Source organism: Microtus oregoni, unplaced genomic scaffold (assembly GCF_018167655.1).
Source record: "Microtus oregoni isolate MIOR12 unplaced genomic scaffold, Mior012 000005F_ref0000423, whole genome shotgun sequence".
In the NCBI taxonomy this organism is placed as follows: domain Eukaryota; kingdom Metazoa; phylum Chordata; class Mammalia; order Rodentia; family Cricetidae; genus Microtus; species Microtus oregoni.
In genome coordinates, this window is record NW_024543064.1 from 731,047 (window position 1) to 750,461 (window position 19,415).

Sequence of the window (19,415 nt, forward strand, 5' to 3'; positions counted from 1 at the left end):
GCCATGGGCAGCCTCTGGAGACTGTGGTTCAGCGTATCTGTCTTGTCCCTGCTGGAGCTGCTACTGGATGTCACTGCCCTTGCCCGGCTGCTACTGGGTTTTCATTGGCTCTGCTGGGGGAACCTGTCCTAGCTGGGAGTCAATACTGCTTCAGGCAGTCCCACACCATATCAGAGGCCAGCCAGAGACCTCCACCCCAAGCTTCAGGGGATGATGCCAGAGGCCCAGAAGGACATAACCCCACAGAGATGCTCTCAGGGTCTTTGGGGGAAGTTTCAGTGTAAGAATTTGGCTAAATTCCAGGCCCTTGAGATTTTGTTTGTTTTTCGAGAGACGATTTCTCTCTAGCCCTGGCTATCCTGATACTTGCTCCTCCGTATAGACCAAGCTGGCCTCGAACCCTAGATCCACCTGCCTCTGCCTCCCAAGTGCTAGGATTAAAGGAGTGTGCCACCGCTGCCTGTTTGATTTTTGAGACAGAGTTTCTCTGTGTAGTCCTGGAATGAGATATGTAGACCAGACTGGCCTCAAACTCCGAGATTCCCCTACCTCTGCCCCCCAAGTTCTGGGATTAAAGGCATGCACCACCATCCCTGGCACTATCTTGAGATCTTGACAACTGAAGTAACCCCAACAGAGCTATCTGATCCCTCGGTCTAATGTTGGGAGCTGTAGTAGCAGTGAGCTCCCTAGTTGCCCAGAGTGTACCAGACTAGCCATTTGAGGATCCAGAAAGCAGTACCATCTGACCCATGCAGAAACCAAGTATATCCAACACACCAGGGACTCTCTACCCACCTATCCCACCAGACAGTGGCCTATTGGGTTGAAGGGGATCCCAAGACATGGCTGAGTAGTATCCCCTCTCTAGACTCCTGGACTCTGGATATGGGCATGAGTGTAGAGGTACTTCTACACAGTGCAATCTATTTGGTTGTCACATTTGTCTGTGCGTGTTTCTGACACATGTCTATATACATACATATATACACACATACATACACATGTGTATATGAATGTGTGTGTATATATGTATATACGCATATCAGACAGAGCCTGTACTGGTTTTAAGGTAGCCTATAGGTAAGCAGGAATAAAGGTAAATCCAAACCAAGACACCCACTGACCTTGGACTGCTCTACAGTAATGTCAGCCGTTCCCTCTACTGTCTTATGCATAGATGTGTCTCCCCAGTCACCTACGTCAGAGTGAGCTGCAAACCTCAGAGTCTAACTCAATGCCGCCTTGAAACGGAGCACAGCAAACACACTGCAGTGAGGGACACTGGGGGCAGATCGGGGACACAGTCTAATTCAGAGAAGGACAGAGAGGAGAGGCCAGGGAACAGGGGCTAAGGATGTCAGGTGTCAGTTTTTCCCAAAGCACCAGGCCCCTGGTGGCTGGGTTATATCCTCTTGGGAAGGGGCAACGTTGGGACTCCGCTTCAGGCTGCTCCCAGACAAACCTTCAGCTGAGAAAGAGCCAAGCAAGGCTTGATACAGCAATGAGCAGGCAGTGGATGCAAGCGGCAGAGGTTTATTAAGTGAGAGTGATCAGAGCAGGAAGGAAGTGGGATCCTGCCAGCCCGGAGGTGGCAGGGTAGGTGGTGGGCAGAGCTCAAGCAGGAGGAAGAAGCCGATTCTGCTCTTTAGGGCCGCAGCCATCAAGCAAGGGAGTCAGAGGCCCTGATCCAGTGCCTACCTTACTGCCCATGGATGCTCCCAGGGCAGTATTTGCATAGTGACCTAGCCAAGGGCTCCATAGTATGCAGAAGGGCCCAGCCTCTATCCTGGAACTCCTCCAGAGAAAAGGAAATTGAAGGCATTGGTGGGCCCCCCAAAGAAGGGACCACTGGACTTATCAGAGGCCCAGCCCAAGGACTGAAGCTTGGGGGCGGGGCAGGGGACATCTATGTGGGACTCTCCAGCCGCAGGAAGAGCTGGGATCAGGATGGTCCTTGAGAGTCCACAGAAAAAAAGACGCAGACAAAGTCAGAATGAGGTCGCTGTAGAAAATCCTCTCAGTCAGTAACAAAGGACATTGGGCACACGGTGGAAAGTGCCAGTTGCTTTAGTTAGGCGTGGGCTCTGGCCCAGGTAAACCAGACAGTGCCTCTGGAGAAGGCAGGGATGGAGTTAGGCCCTCAGGCACCAGGACCCAAGTGGCCAGCCACGTGGCCTTGGGACGCCTGCGTCCAGCCTGGGTGGAAGGCCTGGGCCAAAGTTCCACCTCCCAGCACCGTCAAAGCCCGACCTGGATGCTGGGGTCACTGAGCGAGGTACTCAGGTTGATTCCCTGGGTGGGCTGCCAACTCCTGCCAGGGAAGGTGCTGGTGGCCAGCCACCAGCCCCAGGCTGGAGGGAGGGCTCTGGGGGTATATAGGAAGGACCTAGCTAGCAGGTCAGTGTTCTGGGGCAGTAAACATAGGGGCACAAGGTGAACTAGGCCCTGAGGGCAGAGGGGTATAAGGTGACGTGGACCTCAAGAGTGGTTTGTCCCATGGACAGCCCAGACCCCTGAAGAAAGGACCACCTGAAGACAGAGGTTCCCCAGGTGAGATGAGGGGCAACAGATGATGCAGCACCCCATCCCCCAAAAGTGGGGCTTCAAAAAATTCAGTGCTTGGGTCCCTGTCCTCTGGCTGAGCATTAAAGTTGCCAGAAGGAGGGACGAGCAGGAAAGTGGGGACTCCAGAAATGCCAAGGTACTGGGCTGTAGGGATGGGCCCACAGTTGTCACAGGCAGGGCTGTGGCTAGATGAGGGGCTAGGGTCTTCAGGGACATGCAGGACTTCTGGGCCGGGTAGGCTGGGGTCAAAGTAGGGGTCCCTCAGCTGCCCGGCCTGCCAGGCCCTAGCTTTCCTCCAAGTGGAGGCCAATGAACTCCTGGATGCACCTGCGGTACTGCAGCTCGGTAGGACTGCTTCCTGGCAGGGGGCCTGGCTGGCCAGGGGCCGCCTCAGCTTCTCTCATCTCCTCAGCCATGCGGGCCAGGCGGAGTCTGGGGGTGGGGAACAGTGTGAGGTGACTCTGTCCCCACGTAGTCGGTGTCCCTTTGACAGTGACTACATCCCCAGGACCCTGCCCGACTCACAGTGTGACAATGTCAGCGTTCGCCGCTTGAATTGCGATGGTCAGCGGATCCTGCTGCTCCTGGTCCAGGGCATGCTGGTCAGCCCCCCGCTTCAGGAATAGACAGACCTGGCTGAGGGTAGAGGAGCTTATTGAGAAGGCCCCAAGGCGAGGGGATACTGGTAGCACGAGAGAGACCCATGGAACTCACCCAGTGCGGCCCAAGAGTGTAGCATGGTGCAAGGGTGCCCGACCAAGGCTGTCTCTTTGGTTCACATCAGCCCCGTTTTGCAGAAGGAACTCGCAGACAATCAAGGAACCCTAGGGATCCAGGGAAATCACACTGACCTCCTGCCATGAGCACCCCCAAAACAGGACCAAGCCTGTCTCTAGAACAACAGAATGCACGTGTAGGCATGCAGTCTTGTGTGCAGACGCCCGCCTGTGCTCACCCCTAACACAGCTTGTACCAGTGGCGTCTTGCCCTCATCTGCTGCATCAGCCCAGTTGACTTCAGCTCCGTGGGCCAGTGCTGCAGCCAGTGCAGGGAGATCGCGAGTCCGTGCTGCTTGGTGTGCCAGTAGCCCAGGGTGCAGTTCACGCACATCTGCCAGGCTCCAGGCCTCCGAGTCTCCATCTGCCTCACTGTTGGACTCCTCAGACTCAGCACCCTCTGCGGGAGGGCACAGGATAGGGAGCTGAGACTCTCAAAGGTGCTAGGATGATGGGCTATATGGAGACAGGGAGACACACACCTACCTTCCTCGGTGACACTGTCCACCACAGAACCTGTGCCGAAGGCCAGGACATCTGAACTGCCATCAGAGCTGCCTCCAAGACCACTGTCACTGCTTAGACCTGCAGGACCACAGGAAGGGAATCTTTAGCACTGGGGCGGTCCCAGAACACGGGAAGAAAGCTGGAGCCCGACCCGCCCTTCAGTGGATTCTCCCCTTCAGGAGCAGGACTAGCCCTTACTAGGGAACACCAGGGGATATTGCCCAGGCTGAAAGGAAAGGAAACCAAACAATAGCTCAGAGGGACAGGGGGAGCCCTCTATGTCCAGTACAACCCCGAGTGCCCCCTCCCAACCCTCTAGGCTTTAAGGTCTTCACCCTGAAGTCACAGATCGGGCAGCAAAGGAAGGAGCCCGAGAGCCTGGCTTACAGCCAGTACTACAGCGCCATCTGCTGTCATCATTCAATCTCATTCGTGCAGGGACAAAATTGTTCCCTACCTACATTCACATCTGTGTGCATAGACCCCACACTTCACACTATTTTTCCTGAGTCTTACAAACGTACCCAGGCTGACCTTGAACTCACTATGTAGCATAGTATGGCCTTGGATTCATTACAATCCTCCTGCCTCTGTCTGTGCGTGCTAGGATTATAGGTATAAACCATCATTCCTGGCTTCCACATGGTACTCTTGTCAGTTGTGTTCTCAGGCCTAGGTTGGTGGTCAAGATAACTCCAGCCCAATGGTTCTCAACTTTCCTAATGTTGCAACCCTTTAATACAATTCCTCATATTGTAGGGATCCCCAACCATAGAATTATCTTGTTGCTATTTCATAATTGTAATTTTGCTACTGTTATGCATTGTAATGTAAATATCTTATATGCAGGATATCTGATATGCAACCCCAAAAAGGGGTCAAGACCCACAGGTTGCGGGGGCTGGAGAGATGGCTCAGTGGTTAAGAGCACTAGCTGCTCTTCCAGAGGACCTGAGTTCAATTCCCAGCAACCACATGGTGGCTCACAACCATCTGTAATGAGATCTGGCGCCCTCCTCTGGCTTACATGTAGGCAGAGTGTTGTATACATAATAAATAAGTAAATCTTTTTTTTAAAAAAAAAAGACCCACAGGTTGAGAACTGCTCTCTAGACCCTTTGGATATTTTTCCAGTCTTAACCCTTCTGTGGCATCACCACCCTGTCCCAGTCTCTTCTTCAGGTTCTTAAGCAGGTATCATTCACATTGTCCACACTCCAGAGGAGCCTCAACTGGGGTGTGGCTCTTGAGGGACACAGAGAACATGGGAAGGGAATCTGTCCCAGCACTCACTGCGTGGACCAGCCCCAGCAGCCCCTGCATCAAAGTAGGAGAAGAGGGAGTCCAGCTCATCTGGGCAGAAGAGGGAGTCTCGGCGGAACTTGCGCTCCACAGTGCCAGCTGCAGGAAACAAGGCACATGTTCAGATGGAGAAACAGAGACCTGGGATGGGAAGGCCTCGGGTTATTTAGAGTCAGTCAGAGCTCCGAGGTGCTCCTATAAAGCCCTGCCTCCAGCCTACCCAACCCCACTGTAATAGAGGGTTGGTGGCTCCTCCCAGGGCTGCATCGAGCCTGTTCCCAAACCTGCCCAAGTACACGAGCTCAGGTGCAGCTGCTGGCAGCCCTCCCACCTGAGGACAAAGCAGCGATGGAGGGCAGGACAGGCTCAAGCCGGACCTTGCGGCGGGTAGTAGGGGCGTGGGGGGAGCTTTGAGGGCGCTGGCACTTCTGTGCCCTCCAGCGTCTTGGGGCTTCTCGGGTTGGTGCAGAGGTCAGCTTCCTCAGAAACTTCTTTTCAACATATTTGTCCTTAATCCATGCCTCTTTGTCCTGTCTGGACCAGAGGTGAACATGAGACAGCATCCATAGGCTGGGGCTCCCATGGCCGAGCTGGCTGTCCCCACCTTACCTGGAACTGCTGGCTGTGGGTTTTCTAATGCCTGGGCCCTCACACTGGGCCTCATAGATCTGGTTCATGGTACTATTTCCAAGCTCACACATCAGCTGTGGGATGCAGTGTATGTGGATGTTAGTCCAAGTTCAAAGACCTAGATCCCACCCCTGCCTCTCTAGGGCTCCAGTGGGCTTCATCTTCAGGAGCCCTTTCACGTACCTTTAGCAGCTCTGGCTCCCAGGAATCCAGTGTCAGGGACCGTACCTTAGAGCAGTGAACACCCAAGCTCCTGGAAAGAAAGGGATAGAGATGGACAGAGGCATGACTATCCAGAACCTCAGTCAGCCCTGTCTAGCCAGAGTCGAGAAGGACTACCTGTGGATGCCGGAGCACTCAATACAGAGCAGCACACCCAGGTTGATGCTGGCCCAGCGAGGGTCTGGCTGGCCACAGTCGCCACACTGGCTGTTGCCAGCCACGCTCTGAACACGCTGTAGCACGCTCTCGCCCTTGACTCCACGTTCCCGAGAGTCCGTGGTGGAATCAATGCTGCTTGTTGACGGTGATGCTGTGCGGTCCAGCCTCTGGTGAATGGTGGGAGGAGCCACTCAGCCCTTCAGGAGCTTGTCTCAACTCCCCAGAAGAACCCCAGTTAAGAAGAGTCAGCATAGACTGGGGCCCCTCAAACACAATTCTGCATGAGTGTACATGTGCAAACACTGCACATGCACACATGCACACACTAGCTGCACAGGCATGAACGTAGCCTACAGGACTGTTCTGGGGACACACAGATAGGCACAGGTGGGAGGAGAGAAGCAGCGCACCTCACTATAGCAGCTGTCTGGACTTTCCCGGTAGGCAGAGGCAATGCTGGCCTGCACAGCTTGAACCCAAGCCTGTCTCAGCTTCTCAGAGTCAGCCTGTAGCATACAGCTCCTACAGGGAGAAGCTGGTCAGCCTGGGTAAGCAGGGCTTTCCCCGACCCTTCCCGGGACTGGGCTTCCTCACTTGGTAGGCGACACAACTTCAAAGCAGAACCTCCGCTCAATGTCCTCACACGGCTTCACGGAGCATAGACGCAGGTCGTCAACCACCACAGTCAGCGCATCCTGTCGGCGGTACAAGCTTACTACTCTCATGTCCACCTTCTCCTTTATCTTAGACTCAAGCAGTGTGTTTCTAACTCCCTGCTCCCCTGATCTTTTGCACTTTGGTGCCTGTCTGGGTCCTCAGCCCTGTGCCAACATCCACTAAGGAGCCCAACCCATAGTCTAGATGGGAAGGAGTCTGGCCAAGGGTGGCCCTGTCCCCCAGCACACCTTGAGTTTCTTCTGGTAGACCAGCTGGCTGTTCTGAATGGAGAACCATCGTCTAGGTGAAGAAAAAGGGGAGACAAGCGGTTAGGCAGAGCTAGCTCCATGGCTACTCCACCCTCAGCCCTGCCTGAGAGGGGTCCTTACCGGTTCCACGTCTTGAAGGCATTGCTGGCTCTCTTAAAGAGGTAGCCCTCCATTACCACGCCACTTGGTGCATCCACATCAAACTCCACTTTTGGCTCATCGTAGGAAAAGTCCTAAGGGTAGAGCTGGCCCTCGGGCAGTGCCCATCCTTGAAGGGTCCCACCCCCTCTCAGGCATCCCCCAAAGTAAAGCTAAGGTGAGGCACATGCTTGGGGAACCTCTGCCCGCCACAATTTCCTGACCAAGCAAGGCCCTTTGTCTAAAGACCCTATGGGAAGATCCCTTGTGTTCACAGCTGGTCCCGAGTACTCCGGCCCCCACGACTAGGCTTGCAGAAACAAGCAGGCTATGATCAGGAAGGAAACTGCACTCCCTGTCTACCCCCAACCCCATCCTGAGTGTTTCATGCACTTCGCCAGCTGGGCCTTCTCCAGCTGCCTGACAGAGCTCCATTCAGAAGCCAGAGAGCCTTGGGTGTCCTGTGTGTCCTGCTGTCTGCCAGGCCAGGCCAGTAGAGAGCCTTGGGTGTCCTGTGTGTCCTGTTGTCTGCCAGGCCAGGCCAGTAGAGGGAAGAAGGCCTTACCACCTGCTCTCGGCCTGAGCAGGGGAAGGAAGACACACTGCCACCACTCCTGTAGGAGGACTGGCCAGATTCATCTTGCTGGTGCTACCAACTAGCTGGCCTACAGGCTCCTCCCAAAGGGCAGCAGGAGCACTGAGATGGGGAGGTGTACTCAGTGTTAAAAGACCCCAGAAAGAGAGCATCTGAATAGCTCCATGAGTCTATCCCAGAGTGCAACTCTCTTACCTGCAGCAGTGTCTGAGGTCCAAGCAGGAGGAAGGGGAAAAGAGAAGAAAAAGGGAGATCCAGTGAATGATGACGCTGTTCCCCAACACTGCCAGGCTCTTTTATCCCACCTGCAGCCAATCTCTGCCCGGGGGTGGGGGGATGATGGATGGGACCACTGTCCAGCAGTTGAGCAAAGGCTCCAGAAGGAACCCATGATTAGTTATAGGGGTACCCACAGCCTCTAAGGCAGTGGTTCTCAATCTGTGGGTCATTACCCCTTTGGAGGTTGTATATCCTGCTTATCAGATATTTACATTACAGTTTACAACAGTAGCAAAATTACAGTTACGAAGTAGCAACAAAATAACTTTGTGGTTGAGAGTGAGCCATAAACACGAGGAAGGTTGAGAACCACTGTTCTAAGGAGTGAAGTTCCAGGTCCCAGCTCTGGCCCTTCCATACATATATCAGACTCAGTCTATCAGAGAGTCAGCCTGCAGCAGACATCTTTGTAGGGAGGTGCTGGTCAGTCTGGGTAAGCTGGGCTTTCCCCAGCTTAAAGACGGCGCCCCTCCCTCTGCTGCAGACTAAGACAGCAATTGTTAAAGGCCTACTGGGTAATAAATGGACAGTCTTGGGACGAGGGGTGGAGTTGGTGGATGTATCTACTGGAGACCCAGGTCAGAGCTGTGGAGTGGTGACGAGGGAGTAATGCCCTGCTCAGGGAGACAGGGCTGCAGTGCCTCACCCGTTGCTGAATGGCAGCATGCTTGCGTTCCATCTCACGCTTCTCAACGGCAGAGTCGATCACAAGCTGGTCCAGCTGTGGGGAGGGCATCACAGGAAGGCAGTAGACCCCTTCCCAAGACCTGAACCAGGAGCCCCCCCGAAAGCTCAGACCCCAAGTCACTCGTGTAGGCTCACCTCGGCTGCCAGCTTCTTCATGTAGGGGTCCAGCTGGTGGAGAAGACTGTATCCCTGCTGGAAGAAACTGTACTGGGCATGCATAAAAGACAGCATCTGTGGGTGAGAGCAGAGCCCAAGTGAGGCCCGGATCCCGTCGTTCAAACCTTGCCCATGGGTACCTCCCCACACACACACTCACAGAATCTAAGATCTCAAACTTCTTCTTGGCCTGGAGGACGTTGATCTGCCAGAGGAAGAGCAAGCAGACGAGGTGTTAGAGCCCAGAAGCCCATGGTCATCTATCTGGACTGCTTATAGTTCTAAGACCCCCAGATAGTTTTTAGGTCTCTGTATGTTATTAGCTCCATCCTCCCCTGGGTCCAGTCTTTCCCCTTGTCTGAATATGAGGTCGCATCTGGATGAAACCAAGAATCATCATCCTTGCTCATATCCCTAGAGGCTTCCTGTATAAGGTCAAGGCATCCACCCCCTACTGCTTACCCTGCCTCCAGGCCTTTGCAGGACATCATCCCTACCCATGGGAGAAGATACACCTCTGTTGCCCCACAGCTAACCTGGAGCACGTAGTCCAACGCCAAGTGGCGGAAGCACTTCCGGGTGAGAGTGAGGGCACCTGTGGCCTCCTCTACTTCATGGGGCCGGTGCCTTGGGGCTTGGGCATTCCTCACCAAGGACAACTCCATGTCCTCCCGCACTTTGTCAAACTGCTTCTTTGTCTCTTTGAACTTGCGCACATCCCTAGGTGCCAGCCGATACGGGTGCCAAGAATCAGGTCAGAATGAGAGTGAATGCACAGTAAATTTCAGATATCCTGGGACCCCCACTGGCTCCTGAGAAGGATCTTTTTTCTTAACTCCCTATCCGGGACTCTGTCTTATTTTTTCCTCCCTCTTCTCCGACCTAGGACCTCCAAACCTTCACAAGTTTACTCTACATCCTGACACAGCCTAGACCCCAAGCTTATCCCTGCCTCCAGACCCATGTGGCAAATGTCAGCCTAGGGTACGAGGATAAACTGCTTCCTCCACCCTATCCCGTCTGCCCCATCTCCTAGCCTTTGCCCCTGTAGGCTGAACCTCCTACAAAGCCCTCTCACAGCCTGAAGCCTCGGCCAAGGACCTGCTGCCCTTCTTATTTTATCCGGAAGATGGAATATGGAATTCAGCATCCACCATGGCGCTTGGCTATAGGGCTAGGAGTTTGGCTGGTGGCTCTGGTCACTCACTCTTTGACAAAGTTGTGGAGCTGCTGCCGCACCGACCTCTGGGCCTGGTCAAACAGGATCTGGGATGGAGGCAGGGTGGGGGTTATTAGGGTCACTGTTGACTGACAGGATAAAGACAAAGTCCAGTCCCCTACCAGGTGAGAACTGGGATCCCTGCCCATCTCTTTCTGGGCCCCAGCGCCCTCTACAAAGGACACTAGCTACGGAGCTTGTCATGTACCAGGGGGGCCTCTTGGGAGCCAGGGGTAACAGCTGTAGCCACCTGCTCATCTTTCCACCTGGCTCTTCGCCAGTCTGGAGGTCAATATGATGGCAGGCAGGCCTCTAAACTCCACCCTCACCATCTGCATGGGCTACTTCAGGCCCACTGCTATCAGCAAGAAGGACTCAGTCAGAGCAGAGAGTTCCAGTAGGTCCTGGCCTGGGGAAGGTGGTAGCTGACTGCTGGTAACCCTCCATACATACCCCTGACCCACAGGGAGGAGGGATGAGCCAAGCCAGGGGTAGACAGACAGACTAGCAGCTGCAAGGATGAGCCATCCCAAGCTGGTTTATGTCTGAGCTTTCCCTGGTCTGGCCAAGTAGGAACCCCTGTTTAGTCTGAGACTCTGACTCCCAGGCCATGGTTTACCCCGACTCCACTGACACTTGGCCTGTTCTTTTTGTCTATTCACATCAGTACTGGGGCTTTATGAGTCTACTGCCTGGAAGGCAGTGAGGCTGGCACCCAGAAATAAGTTGGATCAGGGCCAGGGGTAAGCTCTGCCCAGCTTTGGAGAGAGAAGAAACTTCCAAGGTTTCCTCACCTCAAGACACTGCTGCCCTCAGGTTTGAGCTGTGTGCTGTCTCCTCTGCCCCAGGATTTAGTCTAGCCACAGCCAAAGACAGGGCAGTTCCCCTGGAAATATCCCTCACATTGCAGTGACTCATAGACTTGGAGTGGCTACGATTTCCTTAGATTAAAGGAGCGGAACATAGCCTTTCTCACTCAGGGCCACCAGTTCAACTCCCTGAGAGCCAGTCAGCTTTGCTCTGGTCTAGGTAGGGTCTTCAGGAGAAGAAGTGAGGTGTGAACTCAGATGGAAGCGGAGACCCCACCTGCCCCTTGGAGCTCACCGTGTGATAGTTGACCATCTCCTGTAGGCTGTCTCCAAACCTCTGCAGGCATTCCTGAAGAAAAGCATGGGGAAGACCACACTGAGGTGAGCAGTGGGGCTGAGGCCATACTAAGCCGTATATGTAGCATCTCCAAGTCCATAAAGACTCCTCCCTGCCCACGGGTTAGGTGTACCGAAGCAGAGTGCAGACACCCAGTGTTCGTGATCCAGACACCCTTTGGGGGGCTTCCTCCCCTCCCCCAGCCCCACCTTGGCCCCTCACCGAAATGACGGTGTCACCCTGGCACTGCAGGGACAGGTCTCGGACGCCGCTCACGAAGAGCCTGTTGGTGGTAACATAAGCCTTGCCAGCTTCGATCATACCGCTGCACAGTTTGACCAGCTGCAAGTGGGACAGAGTGGGCAGGATGAGGGCTTGAGGCCACAAGGCCAGGCCATACAGGATACACTTCCAGCCATGGGCAGCCAAAATTCAGTTCAGGCCCATTAGCATCCAGACATAGCTGCCCGCTGAGCCTCAGCTCTGGACTGAAGAAACCACAGCAGAGCATACAGGGCTAGAGTATGGCCCCACAGGGTCAGAGGGCCAGGCAGCACATAGCCCCTGCCTCCCCAGCTGTGATGCTTGCTCCTTTTCCCCTTCCCTTCCTTATCCTTGGCCCCTACCCCAGTCACACTAGGCACAGCAAGGACAGCAGCTGTATCCCAACCAATACGCATCTCCAACATAGGCAGATATATAGACTGGGCTTGAAGTGGGCCAATAATGCTGGGCCCTTTATGGACCACCAGGTCTGTCTCTTACCTTGTCCAGTTTAGCTTCGATCTCAACCACATCAGTTTCTACCTCATCAATGGTTGCCCTACAACAAGAATTGGGCAGTTAGGTCAACTGGAGTTTCATCTCCTGTTGCGTCTCCCCAGGGATTTTGCTGCCAGAAGGGGGCTCCAGGAAACTGAGACTGAGAGGGGCAAGCACCTGCCTGATGGACAGAACTGGGACCCAGGTCCAATACTTTGGAGCTACCCAGAGTCCACCAGATAGGCTGAAGCCACCTAGCCATATCACATGGGCTATCATGCGCTTCTCTCTCTCTCTCTCTCTCTCTCTCTCTCTCTCTCACACACACACACACACACACACACACACACACACACCCTATAGTAAGCAAGCATAGCTGTGATGTTGGTGCCCATGACAGTCCTCTCTGGGGGGCTCAGAGTTGAACTTGGATACCACTTGGATAGCCAGCCCCTCCTCAACTGAAAAGAGTCTGTCCCCTCACTTCTTCGGCCCAGCTCCAGGCCACTTTGGCCTGCAGCTAAATGACACTAAGGAAGGCTGGTTCTGAACCAACAGCTAAAGGACAACTCCTCAAACCAGCAAGGGACAGGCCTTCCATCTCCCTCAACCTCAAGACTCCATCTAGCTCAGTTCAGCCAGCAGGAGAGGTTCTTTAGAACCCATTCCCACCAATCCAGCCTGATAAAAAAGATATGCCCTGGGGAGGGAGGAGTTAATGGTGACATCACCAGGAGAAGCCAGGGAGAATCCCGGAAGCCAAAGACAGATGGACCAGTCACATGACCCCCCCCCCCCAAAAAAAAAAACTCCAACTTGGGAACAGGAAATAAGGAAATAAGGGCAGGCTCCCAGCAGTCCCCACCTCAAACAATCAGCTCAGCTGGTGAGCTACGCCCTTCTGGCCTGTGTGGGAACATAACAGGCCAAGGGTTTAGACAGACCACTGACTTGGGGTGGGCTACCAGAGGGGACATATAGCCATATAGTTTTGCAGCTCCTTACCCCTTTCTGCCCTACTCTCTAGAAGGATAAGGAGAAAGATCTGTTCTAGGGTTTCTCCTGAGTAAAGGGCTTGAGAAACACACAGGACATAATTCAGTGTGGCCTCAATTAGAACCCTCAAAGGGTCTGGCCATCAGCCTCATCCCTTCTTGGGGGACAAGGCACCATGAATCCTAAAGCAGAGAAGAGGCAAGAATAGAGCTGCAGCAGCTGATTAAATCGTTGGCAGCATGCCTCCAAAGGATACCCCATGGCCTGCCCTGCTTAAGGAAAATGCCCTTTAGCTATGAGCCTAACACAGGCCACTACAGGAGGCTCTGGTCCAGAAGGCTGGCTACTATGGGAGTCAGAAGTTCCCAGAACACAGATGTAACTATCTGCATAGGAGAGCACAATTCAGGACACCCCCAAGCAGGCCCGACAGCCCAGACAGCTGCATGGAGAATTGCAGCTGGCCAGGGAGCCAGGAACTGGGAGGAGCTGCACCAGGAGCTGACATATGTACTCCCAGGGACGTGGGAACATGGTGGGCACTTAGCAGAGGCTCAGGGAGCCAGCACTCTGTCCTAGGAGTCTCTCAGCACTCCCTTGCTCAGCCAAGGACCTGAGGCATCCTCCTCCTGCCCTATGCCTGTCTGGCCAGCCAGGGACTTCCTCAGCATGGAGGTTGGGGAGGAGCCCCCTCACCAAAGCCATGACTCAGCGCTTGAAGCCCCACCCAGGGCAGGGCTTGCAACCAAGGCTGGGCGGCTTCTCTTCCGGGGCTCCCCTGCACCCCCACCCACAGCTTCAGGGACTATGAGACATTCCTAAGGCTGCTGTCATAAGCCCTTATCCTAGGCTAAGAGCCCCAAAACAAAATTCCCACCATTTCCAGGTTAGGGTCTAGGCTTCACCTCACTTCCACATCCTTCTGCCAGGCGCACCCTGCCCTACCTAAAGGTTCTTGGCCAGAAAGATCAAGTTATAACCTTAGTAACACCTTAGAGTAGACAAGGTACTCTTCAAATCCCTCAAATCACAGCCCACCCAAAACCACCAAGCCAGGTTTCCATGGCACCAGAACCAAAGTCCAGAAAGTCATCTCCCACAACACCCCCTACACATGCACCAAAAGAAGCGATGTTAAGCCTAGCCAGCTGCCACACCTACTGCAGCCCACAAGTCCAACTGGCTGGCTATAGCAGAGAAGGCCCAGAAGTGAATGGATTTCTGCTAAGGCCCAAACCCCTCCACAAGGCAGAGTGGAGCCAGAGCTTCTCAGAAAGGGGTCAGGGGGCTTCAGCTGAGGCCAAGTGCCTGACACTGAGGCCTTGGCCATGCTTCCTATCAGGCCTGGATACAGGATTGTGGGGTATCTGAGTCACTCGATCATTCAGGGATAGAAAATAGGAACGCAGAGATGAAGATTGCTTCAAGTTCCCTGCCTACAGTCAGCGGACACTCTTGGCTAACCAATGCGCCAAGGCTCTTGAGGTGTTTCTTGTTGACTCTCTTGCACGGTGGTTTTGAAAAGAGCTGAACTGCATGTACAAATGTGGTCAAGCACATATGTGCAAAGGCACACATACATATTTATACGTAAATATGCATGCATGCACGCATGTAGTAGCACTGGGCACACAGACATGTGTGTTCCACGGACACGGTGAACACATGTGCATGGGCATGTGCACCCATGTTAAAACACACAGCTGCATGGCAAACATGGTTCGTGAATCCACAGAGAGGTGGCACACGCACATACATGTGTGCACCCTCTATGTGCATGCATCAAGCGCACCAACCCCGTGTTGCAGCTCACCTACACATCCATGTGCATGGTCTGGCACCTCCTCAAAGGAGGGGCAGAGTGGCAGAACATGTTCCCCTGTATATATGCACACACAGAGGTAGGGGACCTCATGAAGGTATACAATTTCAAACGACACACAGGAGGTACTCCATTACTGTTTGCCAAATGTCAACCAATGAAACAGATGTATATCTGTGTGGCCATGTGGTTCACACAGACGTGCACGACTGTATGTCCAGGAACAATAAAAGAAACAAACTCATAAGTGAACAAGGTCCATACCCTCCCACCTAAGCCTGACTTCCTCGTCCCCACAACCCCCACCCCTCCAGGAGCCCGGGTCACTCATACCACCCTTCTTCACTTTCACCAGGGTGTCCATCTCAGGCTCTGATTGCTCCAGCTGGCTGCACCCATACACTGCTCTGGACATATGGGCCAAGACAGAAACCAGGGACAGGCGAAGCAGGGCTCTAGACAATCCTAGCCAGAACTGGACTACAGGGCCCACGGGGAGCTCAGTACTAGTGACATACGAAAGCACAAACACAAAGGAGAGTGGACAGTTCTAGAGGTGGCACTGAACGCAAATGCCCGGCGGTACACGGCTGCCCAAGGCAGTCCGAGCACTCACCCCCCGCGCGGGAGGTGATCAGCACAGACAGGGGCGTCTTTTGTTCCGGTCCCCCGAGGCCGGAGGCGGAGCTGCGCGGCTTGGGGACCGCGACTCCGGCTCCGGCAGGTTTATCCAGGCCAGGTCTTCTGCTCCGTCCAGGTGGACTCGGACCGGTCACGATGCTGGGCATCCCTTCCCCGCCCCCGGCACAAAGGCGGCTACCCATCCCTGACCGTGCCCTATCCCAGGCCCACAGCACACCTAAAGCGCGGCGAGTCCTTGATGCATTCCTCGAACTCTACCGTCATGGCTGCGGCGAGCGGCGCTCACTGAACCGAGGACCACGACGCGTCGAGCGGCATCCCCGGCCGGTGGACGGTCCGTCGCGCCCGCGCAGCGCTCCGCGCCCGCCCGCCCGCCCGCCTCGGAATGAGGCCGGCGCGCCGCTGCCCCGCCCCGCCTGTCACCGCCGGGGAGCGTCGCCAAAGTCCGCCGCCGCCTGCACCACCCGCTGTCACCTCCAGGGAGCGTCGCTAAATGCGCCGCTGCACCCCGTTGCCTGTCACCGTCCTCTGTCCTCAGCCACCCGGGTCAAGCAGCTGGGCCGGCCGCGGCGGTTGGGATTCAGAGAGGTCGGCCCGGCTGCGAGAAAGGGAAGGGCGCGGTTGTCTCACTTCGGGCATCCCTGTCTTGGTTAAACTCAGGAAATTTACAAAACAACATTTGGGAGCGCTTGGTCAGAACGCAGAGACAGACACATTCCGGGAGGACGGGACGGTGGCGGGGAGATCGGGAGTGAAGGGGTGAACAAATTAAGGAGGACACTCGTGCTGAAACAACCCGTCGCCGCGCCCTGTAAGGCAGAGGACAGTGAGCCCCTTCGGGCCCGGAGGACGGCACTTCGCACCCGCTCCCTAAGCTTGGCCCCGCCTCCGTTGCTCGGTCCCGGAGGCCGGGCGGGGTGAGCCGAGTGAGTGCGCAGGCGCCTCGCGGCGGGGCAGGGCGGACCGCCGGCCACGTGCAACCGCCCCGCCCACCAGCTACTCCACCATGGGTTCCTGCGGGACTGTGGGTCCTGTGCGCGCGCGCTACCTCGTGTTCTTCCAGTATTTGGGCACGGACTTCAAGTACGTTTCCCTGTCATCACCTCCGGTGTCTCCACTCGGGCTCGCAGGGGGTTCGCGAGACGCCCGTAGGGGCCGAGACTCCAGGCGGGACAGCTCCCGCAGACGCTACCGATAACTCCCTGCTCTATCTCTCCGCAGTGGGGTCGCGGCCGTGAGGGGTAACCATCGCGCTGTTGGGGTGCAGAACTTCCTGGAGGTGAGCTGTTTTTTCTTGGGGACAATGGGGGGGAGAAGCAGCCGACAGCCCCAATCCCGGCCCGCACCCTGTCCCTGCAGGAGGCCGCCAAGCGCCTGAACTCCGTTGAGCCCGTCAGGTTTACTATCTCCAGCCGCACTGATGCCGGGGTGCATGCCTTGAGCAACGCGGCGCACCTGGACATCTGTCGCCGCTCCGGCCTGCCGCCTTACTCCCCGGAGGTCGTGACCCAGGCCCTCAACACCCACCTGAAGCACCGCGACATTCGGTGAGCCGGGGATTGAGTGTGGTTCTGGTCTTTGTTCTTTACTAATGTACCCCACACCTCACTGTGAGGAAGTCTGAGGTCCAGAACGACATTGTATTCTGGGCAACTTAGAGGTGAGTGGGAGATTTCCCGGGATGAGCCAGATTTGTTTGCCACAGCGTACTGAAGGCCTTCCGAGTGCCCAATGACTTCCATGCACGCCGTGCAGCCACCTCCAGAACCTACCTATACCGTCTGGCCACAGGCTGCTCCTGGCCTGATCAGCTGCCCGTGTTTGAGCAGAATGTATGCTGGGCTCTCCAGACAAAGTGAGTGAACCAAGAACGGGAAGAAATGGTTCACCAGCATCTGGCTGGGCCCTCCTCAATGCTTATCTGCCTCTGCAGGTGCCTGGATGTGGCTGCCATGCAGGAGGCTGCCCAGCACCTCGTCGGGACACATGATTTCAGTGCTTTCCAGTCTGCCGGCAGCCCAACCACAAATCCCGTGCGCACACTACGAAGAGTCTCTGTGTCTTCTGGTCCAGCCAGCCTATTTGCCCTCCCCCAGGAGAGCAGGTGAGAAGTGTGCTTTGCACTATTGTCTGCTGCTGGTCTAGAGGCCACCAGGGTTAAATTAGACCTCATAATAATCCCATAAAAATGGGATGATGCCCTGGGTGGTGGTGGTGCACTCCTTTGATCCCAGCACTTGGGAGGCAAAGGCAGGCTGATCTCTGTGAATTAGAGGCCAGCTCCATTTACAGATCTAGTTCCTAGACAGCCAGAGCTACAAAGAGAAACCCTGTCTTGAAAAAAACAAAACAGTAAAAACAGCAGGCTGATGCTAAACTGGTATACTGGTCATCCATAAGGCCTAGAGGGTGGAAGGTGCTGGCCACTTAAGAGATGAACCAGTAGCTTTCCTGTCTGGCTGGGGAGCACAGGGTAGAGAATGTTGCCTTTCTGAGGACCCTGCCATGCCCATAGCTCTCTGTAGCAGATGGACTTGGCAGTCATTGAAAAGGTTTCATTGGAGTAGTAGTTCCAGTCCAATTTGACAGACTGCATAAGTTCTCTGCCCCAAGCACTGCCTAGTGGACTTCCCACCGGGAACCAACTGCTGACCTTGAGAACACTGCAGCTAATGCCAGCCCCCAGGGGAGGAAGGACTAGGCCAGGGTTCCTGTCCTACCTCCACACCCATACTGTGGCCTTTCCACATGAAGGAAAGCTCAAAGCAATTGCTGTCTCCTGTGCACAGGCTGATGACTCTGTTACATAGTTGTCTGCTTATATAGACGCCAGGAAAAGTCGTGCAATACCCACTCGATCTCTGGAACTGGTGGTCAACTAGGCAAGAACCCACGCTGGATGGATGAGCCTTTAAACCAGAACTTCAATCTTTATCTTGCCTGAGGCCACATGTTGGGCTAGGATGGCTGGGGCTGGCCTGTAGCTTGGACATCAAAGCCCTCTGTGTTCCTAGGAAGCTGCAGTTCTGGACGCTGGAGTTTGAAAGCCAGTCTTTCCTGTATCGACAGGTAGGCTGTACTAGACCCTCCCAAGGTGCATCAGATAGACACCTGTGACCATCTCAGCTCTACTGCAGGTACGGAGGATGACAGCTGTGCTGGTGGCTGTGGGGCAAGGGACCCTGACACCTACACAGGTGAAAGCCATTCTGGAGAGTCAAGATCCCTTGGGCAAGTATCAGACTCGAGTTGCCCCAGCCCGTGGCTTGTTCTTGAAGTCAGTGCTATATGATGATTTCGGTAAGAGGGGATGGGATGGGAAAGACCTAGGTCCTCACTGAGGGTAGGGGCCTTTTAGAGGCAGTCAGACCCTCCCCTCCCCCCCGCACCGTACTAGATGAGAATCCAAGCACCTAGTGGGGAAATCAGTGACAGTGGGAGAAAGGACTTCAGTTGGGGACCAGTGACCAAAAAGCGTGGTGGCCTGGGTTGAGTGGTCCACAGGTGGGGTCTCTGGATGCAACTGTAGGAGTTCTGCTCTGACCGAGGGTCTATCTATAGGTCCTACATCCTGAGCCCTATAAGGTCCAATGTGGAAACCAGCTGACTGTACCCTCAGTGGAGGTGAAGAGCCACACAGCAGACTGTCTGACCGACAGCCTTACTCAGTGTTTACTGCACTCAGCAGAGACTAACCCACAGCTCTGTGGGGCTCTGGTAGTCCTGCCTACCTTTCTGCAGCTCCCACCTCCCCAGTCTTTCCACCGTGGACATCACTTTGTCACTAATGATGGGGTGCCAGGCAGGAAACAGCTGTAAGCACCCAAGTAGCTTCTGTTTTCCTGGGAGCCCCATCCTCTAGGGATAAGGGAGTAGGAATAAA

General features: G+C 55.0%; 2 protein-coding genes across 3 annotated transcripts; one reads left to right on the top strand and one right to left on the bottom strand.

Annotated features, from left to right (window-relative positions):
* Positions 1 to 1,520: 1,520 nt before the first annotated feature.
* Positions 1,521 to 15,950, bottom strand: LOC121448048 (arf-GAP with coiled-coil, ANK repeat and PH domain-containing protein 3). The gene is made up of 24 exons (XM_041651655.1): positions 15,750 to 15,950; positions 12,076 to 12,133; positions 11,533 to 11,652; positions 11,269 to 11,322; positions 10,153 to 10,211; positions 9,482 to 9,665; positions 9,106 to 9,150; positions 8,925 to 9,020; positions 8,749 to 8,823; positions 8,019 to 8,030; positions 7,211 to 7,323; positions 7,070 to 7,121; positions 6,759 to 6,859; positions 6,575 to 6,686; positions 6,123 to 6,331; positions 5,967 to 6,036; positions 5,763 to 5,857; positions 5,485 to 5,687; positions 5,145 to 5,252; positions 3,831 to 3,929; positions 3,524 to 3,744; positions 3,283 to 3,392; positions 3,094 to 3,204; positions 1,521 to 3,000 (listed from the first exon to the last, which is right to left on the bottom strand). Exons 1-24 carry the CDS (start codon positions 15,794 to 15,796, stop codon positions 2,853 to 2,855), a joined length of 2,502 nt encoding a protein of 833 aa, XP_041507589.1. The 5' UTR covers positions 15,797 to 15,950; the 3' UTR covers positions 1,521 to 2,852.
* Positions 15,951 to 16,106: 156 nt separating this feature from the next.
* LOC121448050 (tRNA pseudouridine synthase-like 1) lies at positions 16,107 to 19,413 on the top strand. 2 transcript variants are annotated; one of them, XM_041651657.1, is made up of 8 exons: positions 16,107 to 16,615; positions 16,754 to 16,811; positions 16,892 to 17,079; positions 17,238 to 17,387; positions 17,466 to 17,636; positions 18,547 to 18,601; positions 18,670 to 18,832; positions 19,094 to 19,413. In XM_041651657.1, exons 1-8 carry the CDS (start codon positions 16,539 to 16,541, stop codon positions 19,105 to 19,107), a joined length of 876 nt encoding a protein of 291 aa, XP_041507591.1. In that variant the 5' UTR covers positions 16,107 to 16,538; the 3' UTR covers positions 19,108 to 19,413. The 2 variants fall into 2 exon arrangements, with proteins under 2 accessions (XP_041507591.1, XP_041507592.1); XM_041651658.1 differs by lacking the exon at positions 18,670 to 18,832 and having other exon boundaries at positions 18,547 to 18,669; positions 19,094 to 19,412.
* The last annotated feature ends 2 nt before the right edge of the window (positions 19,414 to 19,415 follow it).

Coding starts and splice junctions, on each gene's coding strand:
- LOC121448048 (XM_041651655.1), bottom strand. CDS start 15,796: ATGACGGTAGAGTTCGAGGAATGCATCAAGGACTCGCCGCGCTTTAG. Junction 12,134..15,749: donor AAGGACTCGCCGCGCTTTAG/GTGTGCTGTGGG, acceptor TTCTTGTTGTAG/GGCAACCATTGATGAGGTAG. Junction 9,151..9,481: donor CGTTGGACTACGTGCTCCAG/GTTAGCTGTGGG, acceptor TTCCTCTGGCAG/ATCAACGTCCTCCAGGCCAA.
- LOC121448050 (XM_041651657.1), top strand. CDS start 16,539: ATGGGTTCCTGCGGGACTGTGGGTCCTGTGCGCGCGCGCTACCTCGTG. Junction 16,616..16,753: donor TATTTGGGCACGGACTTCAA/GTACGTTTCCCT, acceptor ATCTCTCCGCAG/TGGGGTCGCGGCCGTGAGGG. Junction 16,812..16,891: donor GGGTGCAGAACTTCCTGGAG/GTGAGCTGTTTT, acceptor CTGTCCCTGCAG/GAGGCCGCCAAGCGCCTGAA.